At 45.4% G+C, this 7,658-nt stretch overlaps 1 protein-coding gene across 1 annotated transcript in view; it reads right to left on the bottom strand.

Moving 5' to 3' along the window:
* FSTL4 (follistatin-like 4) overlaps positions 1-7,658 on the bottom strand; it is a gene marked incomplete at its 5' end in the record, with an annotated part of 39,506 nt that overhangs the window by 24,234 nt on the left and 7,614 nt on the right. Inside the window, one exon of the mRNA XM_008949358.1 lies at positions 2,187-2,307. Coding sequence (XP_008947606.1) covers positions 2,187-2,307 — 121 coding nt within the window. The remainder of the gene's footprint in view (positions 1-2,186; positions 2,308-7,658) is intronic.

Raw genomic sequence — 7,658 nt, 5'->3', positions numbered from 1 at the left:
CTTTCCCTGCTCTTTCCTAATAAAGAAACTTGGGAGTTTTCTCTATTAGAATGAAGAAAAAAAGAAAATATTCTGATGATTTCCATGGAATAAACCCCCCTCTGTTTTTGATGTTGAAGTATATCAGTCCCTCCCTGGAGGAGAATACACCCAAGTTCTGGCTGGCTTGGTTCTGTCACATTCTCTTACTGTTTTAGTCCAACAGAGAAAAGCAACAAAAACCCTCCCACGTTGAAGATGGAGTTTTTAGTTTGATACAGACAGAGACAATCCCCAGCACTGAACAGAGCCCATCAACTATACTTAGATTCTCAGCATCTCCACCTGACTCTGCTTGGCTCAGCTTCTTCCCTCTACTCCTGTCAAGAGAAATTCCTCTCTTTGTCCTTTAAATTACCAAAACCAGAGGGATTTTTCTGCCTTGGGAACCCCATCATGCAGGTGAAGGGAAGCAACGTTGTCCTGTCATCTGGGATGTTGCCCCAACACCAGTTGCTGGAGGAAGCCACCACAGGGGCAGGAAAGGAGAGAATTTAGTGATGTGGGCAGCCAGCCAGCCACCTCAACAACTACAAACCCCAGCTTTGAAAAGTCTGATGGCTCACATGGGACTATCAGATGCTGTATGACAAAGAATTCTGGACCCTGCAGTGTTTTCTAGCAAGTCTGGGTAGATACCAGAATGCATGGGATTTTTTGCAGTATTTAATGACTATACAGGAACATTAAAAAGCCAACATGGATAGTGGTGTTATTTTTTGTATAACAGGGTTGTTCTACTAGTAAGAAAAACCACAGGCAGCCATGGTATGAAACCTTCATTGAAAAAAAAAGAAGGGATCTTTCAACAAGAAGTTAAATCTAAGTGGCAGGCACGAGTAGGAAACAAATTCCCCCCTCTCCACACTCCAGCCAAGCTTCCTCTCACTCTGGGTTTCGTTTCAAAGCCCTTGGGCCTTCTATTCTCTGCCATGATAAAGTCTAGGCTGTTGTCTGCCAACTAAACTCCATTCAGGCCTCATAATATATCACATCATATCCACGGGATTAAGTTGTTAGCTCGCTTTTCTTCCAACCACCATTCATCAAACCAATAGCTCTTGGAGGAAGGAAACCTATTTCCCCAGCTGCAGCACACACACTCTAGTTACCCACACTGCTGAGCCTTCACAGTTTATGAGCTCAAAAGATGACAAATTATTATGGAGAAACATTAAGTCAGTTTTCACTCAAATCAACTGGATGCTTCCTGCTCTCCTCCAGGTACTCGTTGTGGGTGGGGAGCATTTACACAGGTCCAGAAGAACTGAGCTGCAGTCAAACCTAAACCCCACGTCCACCACGGCACCTCAAAGTGCATAAATCTCCCTTTTTTTAGTGTTCCTTTCTGCCAGCCTACCTCTGTTAACCTGTCTGGAGCCATCTGCTCTCACCAGTGGAAAGCTCTCCTTTGTAGAGGTCTGCACCCATCTACAGGAAGACCTAAACATTAATTTTCCTTACAATATATCCCCTGCAATAAAGCTACTGAATTTTATTGTGAAACTAAATACTTTTATATCAAAGCATGTCAAAACCTAGCCCTAGTGAGCAACAGGTTATACCCCCTCCTATTCTGGAGCTTCCTATTCTATTCTCCTGAGCTGCCTATGACCAGGTAATAACCTGCTGTGTAGCTGGGAGGTGGCTAGCTAATTTTGGAAACACTGTGCTGTGTTTATTTAAATATCTTGGGCTCTTTCATGCAACAGAAACGAGCTGCCTATGACCAGGTAATAACCTGCTGTGTAGCTGGGAGGTGGCTAGCTAATTTTGGAAACATTGTGCTGTATTTTGGGCTCTTTCATGTAACAGAAACCATTTTTTGGAAGAGGAAATTATTAAAGCAACACTCCTGTTGACGAAAGTAGTAATGAGACTAAGAGATGCTTTGAAGCACAGCTCTTAACTCTACAGAAATGCCACTGACAGCTTGTTTTACAGGTAGGACACCTGCTGAAGGCCAGGGGATCACACCTCCCCCCCTTGGCACCCTCCTTTTTGTGCCTCGTGTGGTAGCACGGGCGAGCAAACCCCGTGCAGGGGCACTGTCTGTGGCTTTCCACGATTCTGTGAAGCAGGATTGGAACACACCACTTTGCTTACAGGAGCATTTAGGTGGATTGTCATACGTGCCATTTACTAACCATTCACCTGCAGGATGTGGGTCTGATACAGCTCTTCATAGCCGTAGGCATGACAGGTGTAATTGCCCATGTGAATGGTTGTTACCTTGGTGATGTAGAGGGAATCGTCTTCTCCAAAATCCTGTAGGTAACAAAAAGACAGGAAAGGTGCCTTATTAATTAGCAAGGCTATTTTAAACCCTCACCCCAGGAAGGGAGACTACCTGTTTAGTGGTCTCTGATAGCACCACAGCTTGGGAACACAGCTTGAATTTGAAACAGGAAGTTTTCAAGTGCATAAATCAACACGTGGGGAGAAAACGAGCAGCAATTTGAGAGGCAGGTAAAGGAACTCCTCTGAGCACAGGGACTGGGGGTTGAGCTGCTAACGAGGTGCTCCTTGCACAGAAAAAGATGGCAATCTCCAGCTGTTTAATTTATGAGGGAGCTTAATATCTACCCGTTGACCTCAGATGCATAAAGTGCTAACTTCTGGAGGGGTGAAGGTTTCCTGTACCTGTGCTGGGTCTGAGGAAATCCACTGTAACCTTCAGACTCGAGGGGAAAACTCAAACTATTTGTCACTTATCTCAGACAATATCCCAGGCAGGAGATGGGGGAGAAGACAAAAAGCATTTTCTCAAAGAAACTTGTTTTGATCTGTAACTGCTTTACAAGCAACTTTCTTTATCCCCCTTCATCTTCCTCGACCATCCACTGTAACCTTCAGACTCGATGGGAAAACTCAAACTATTTGTCACTTATCTCAGACAATAACCCAGGCAGGAGACAGGGGAGAAGGCAAAAAGCATTTTCTCAAAGAAACTTGTTTTGATCTTTACAAGCATCTTTCTTTATCCCCCTTCATCCTCCTCGACCTGCTCTTGCATCACTTCAATTTTTCCTAATAGATGGGGAGAACATGAGTTATGCTGGTCCAAGCTGCCCAGAGAGGTGGTTGATGCCCCATCCCTGGAACCATTCCAGGTAAGGCTGGACAGGGCTCTGAGCAACCTGGCCAAGGCAAGGGGGTTGGACTAGACAAGCTCTAAGAGTCCCTTCCAATCCAAACCATTCTATGATGCCACTTAAACCAAACTCTTTGCAGAATTTCCCTGCAGAAGGTAAAATTCAGCTTAGAATCCTGGTGGCATAAGCCACTACAACGAGGTGAGAGCTGAAAAGTGGTTTTCCTTGTGAAAACCCAAAGACTTTGTGTCAAATTTCCCAAGGATGGGTGGAAAGCCAGCCTGCAGCTCAGGTGGTGTGGGGAAAGCCCCCACACAAAGCTGTGCCTGCTGCCACCCTTGTCCACCACGGCCACCAGCAGTGAAATGGAAGCTCAGCACTGCAGTGAGGCCAGGAGGTGAAAACTCACAGCCAGGATCTTCTGGTACAACTTGACTGAACCTACCAGGGTCCATGGCATTCAACAGGAATGCAAAATTGTTCTGCTGTTTGTGGGTCATGGAATCAGAGAAGGTCTGGGCTGGAAGGGACCTCCAAAGGTCATCTAGTCCAACCCCTCTGCAATAAGCAGGGACATCTGCAACTAGATCAAGCTAATCAAAGTTCATCCAGCCTGATCTTGAATGTCCCCAGGGATGGGGCCTCCACCACCTGTCTGGACAACCTATTCCAGGGATCTAACAAGGTGGGTCCATTTTCTTTGTGCTGGAGAAAGGGAGTCCACAGACAGAGGTGCTGACACCACTCCCTCTCCTGCTGTGCCCATGGCAGGACCAGTGCTACACAGAACCATCCAATGCTACATGGAGTCATCCTTGGCCATGCTGCCACTGCCCACCCCCTGCTAGGAGCTCAGAAACGACGAGCAAGAGTTGTTTGATCATTGCAAGTGCTGCTTTCTAAACCAAACCCACTTGGGGCTCCTCATATCTCACATTTCCTGCCTCTTCAGGGTGCAGCTGCTTTGTGGTTTGAAGCCTTCCTCTCCAGCCATGACACTTCAAACATTTTTTTGAAGGCAGCTGAGATTCTGAGGCTGACTTGCAATGCCAGCTGGCGGCCTTCAAGGAAAGTACAAAGTAGCCCAACTCCTGCAGTATGGGATTGATCTGGCAATGCCTCTGCTGGCTCTTGAAGCTTCTCCAATAACGTCTGTCTGGCACCAGAGAGACATCTTCACACCCCTTCTCTCAGTGGCAGGCCAGCATTGATGGGGGAGAAGGGAAGTTTGGGAACTTGTCTTGTTTTTAGACGTGCTACAAGGCAGATTAAGAGTGAGCAGCAGAAAATCCAGAGTTTACAGGCAGGACAACAAAGCACAGAGCTTGACCTGGGAGGACACCAGAACCACCCTGGCTGTGCTATCAGCTCCCCACAGGCACGTGCTGCCCCAAGGTGCAAACAAAGAGTAAATCCACAGACAATCCTGTCATCAGAAGCATGACAGATATCACTGTCACCCTGGCTGCCAGGCATCCACACGATGGGATAAGCTGGTTAAACTTCCCAACACATGATTACCAATATCTACTCAAAAAATCCCCATTTCAAGCATTTGCCTGTTTTCTGGTCAGCTCGATCTTCCCTGCCAGAAAGCACAGATGCATGAGGAACTGCAAAGAGAAAAGATATCAGCCCTGCTCAAATGATATTTGCATGAGATAAGAGAAAATGCCTGCAGTGGAGGGGACTTAATAACAGTTTTTAAAGTTAATCCCAAAGCAACTCAAATTGAGTTTAGATCAATAAAAGCAGGATGGCTACTTTTATGGAATGATTTAGAAGGAGTTGTGGAAAAACAGGCCAATAAAACCTCCTCCATTTTAAGTAGGTTGCCTCCTTTAAGATAGCTCAAAAAAATAAATACTATGAATGCTTGGTTTCTGCTCTGTAATTGTCTTTTTATGGACAATCTGTTTTTTCCAATGCATACAAATGTATTAATATAAGACCCCTGCAAAAGCAAACTGATGCAGGATTATAGTATTCTTCTCTCCTTTTCCAAATGTATTTTTCTTGTAAAGAGAAGCTTATATTGGTCAAAGCATGGTTTGTGACTTTTAAAAAACTATTTTCTGACTTTCAGCTCTTAACTGAAGGTTCTCAAAGATGTTTTAGGTTAACACTGTCTCATTTCTGGCAGGCACAGGAGGAAATTATCCACCCTGCATGAGAACTTGAGCACACACAGTAAATCCACATCAGACCACAGCGTTAAGAACGACCAGTTATGAGATGATTGGGGATGGAAAAAGTGATTATGACATTTAGGTTCAACACTGAGCCTGTTGTGGCTGCCAGAAGAAAACTGAATTCTCCCAACAAATGACTCTTCCTGTGAGTTTATTGCAGCTCACCCCTCTCCTCGTGCTTCCCTGTGGTTGTAATTAGCACGTTAGGATTTCACAGTTACACTTTATAGAGAGGCACAAGCACTTTCTGTGGGTGTTTTATCAGGGGATATCTGGAGGTGCTGTAAAAACCCAAGCCCTAGATGATGAGGAAATGATGAGTCTTTGATTCCTTAATAGCCTCTAGCTTTGCATCTTGCTCTCATCCTGGCCAAACTTGGCTCTCTCTTTGGGAGCTCTTAGGAGCTGCTCCAGCACACCTCAGGCCACTGGAGTAACCAGTAAGTGGACACTGACAGTGTGGCTGCTGGGTTGGGCTGCTGGGAAGTGGCTGAGAAGGAACCACAGGTCAAGAAGGTCTCAAAACCATCTATCAGGTCAGTGGGAGCTCTTGGAACAAAAGTTCTCAGAAACTGTTTAGCCCAGGACATTTTTAGAGACTTGGTTGCTGAGCTCCATCCCTCCCATCCCAACATGCACGTGTGAGCTTGCTGGGAGAACTGGCAGGGGAGAGGATGGGCTGGGAAGATGGAATGGGAAGAATCCATGCTGGAAAAAGGCAGAGGAAGCATCTTTTGAGGTGATTTTTGCTTCCAAAGCCAAGTTTCCAACCCACCACAAGCTTGAAAGCAGTAAGAGGGAAACATAAGCACCTATAAAAATGATGTCACATAATTCCCTCCCTAACACCATCCCACATTTAAAGCAGAGATGTTAAGGCTGTCCAGGAATCTCAGCAGGTGTTGCAGCCCCAATGCTCAACAGTGAGCTGAAAAGCCATTTTTTTGTCTAATAACCCATGAAAAAGGACAGGCAACCAGGAGCAAGGCAAAAATATTAACTTCTGAGACACAGTCTTCCTCATTTGCCACTGAAGGTAAATTTTCTTGTAAAGAGGAAGAAACAGAAATGATGAAAATAGAGGCAGAAACCATTCTAACCCCACCAACTGATGAGCCTTGCAGCAAAGTGGCCAGATAAGGATGGGGTGGGGGTTTCATCACCTGTTTTATGACTTTCATTATAAAATAACATTATGTGTTCTGGTAAAAAGAATCATTCAGCCAGCTCTGCTCATGATTTCTCATAATTGATAAGGTCAGCTGGTGGCAGATGATAAAATGACTCCTCCAGCACTTTGTCTCCTGTTTTCTCTCCCTTTTTTTGAATAAAAAGTTCTCTGCCCTTCCCGAGCTGCTTTTGAACTTTTCAAGATTAAACAAATGCTGCATTTTTGATTGATAACAGCTTGGTAATGTAAAAAATAACCTGGGGTGATGCTGGAAGGTGCCAGGCACCAGCCACCTGCTTTTTTTTTGCCTGTTTCAGGTACTTTTCCATGAAGCTTTCTAAGACAACTTGGGGTCGTTCCAACTCAGAATGGAAATATGTTTAAAGCCCTTTAAATTGTTGGCAAAGTTTCTTATTTTCCAGGAAGTTTGAAGAGGAATTAGCATAGAGTAGAGTCATCTGGCTTATTATTCTTTAGGATAACTTCCAGTTACTTGAAAAAACCCAACTCCTTGCTATAAATAGGAAGAGAAGAACAAGCCCCAGTGACACAAACCCATCTCTCCCACTACAGTGATTTTAAACCTAAGCAGTGATTTCAACCCTCCCCCAGGGTAGGCATTGAATGCTCTTAGTATATGTTAGAGGTGAGTCCCAAAGATCATAGAATCATGGAAGGGTTTGGGTTGGAAGGGACCTCTACAGGTCATCTAGTCCAACCCCCCTGATACAAGTTGGACATCTCCAACTAGGTCAGGCTGCTCAGAGCCTCATCCAGCCTGACCTTGAATGTCTCCAGGGATGGAGCCTCCACCACCTCTCTGGACAACCTACTCCAGTGGTCTGTCACCCTCATATTAAAGAACTTTCTCCTAACATCTGACCTAAATCTGCCCTTTTCTAGCTTAAAGACATTATCCCTCATCCTGTCACCACAAACCCTTGTGAATAGTCCCTCCCCTGCTTTCCTGTAGCCTCTTTCAGGTACTGGAAGGCCACAAGAAGGTCCCCCCAGAGCCTTCTCTTCCCCAGACTGAACAACTCAAACTCCCTCAGCCTGTCCTCACAGCAGAGCTGCTCCAGCCCTGGGATCATTTTTGTGGCTCTCCTCTGGACATGCCCCATCAGGTCCACGTCCAATACCCCCTCATCATACTGCCCT

The sequence above is a fragment of the Merops nubicus genome, unplaced genomic scaffold, assembly GCF_000691845.1.
Source record: "Merops nubicus isolate BGI_N331 unplaced genomic scaffold, ASM69184v1 scaffold2111, whole genome shotgun sequence".
In the NCBI taxonomy this organism is placed as follows: Eukaryota; Metazoa; Chordata; class Aves; order Coraciiformes; family Meropidae; genus Merops; species Merops nubicus.
Note: the sequence above shows the minus strand (reverse complement) of the source record. Positions and strands in the feature narration are given on the sequence as shown.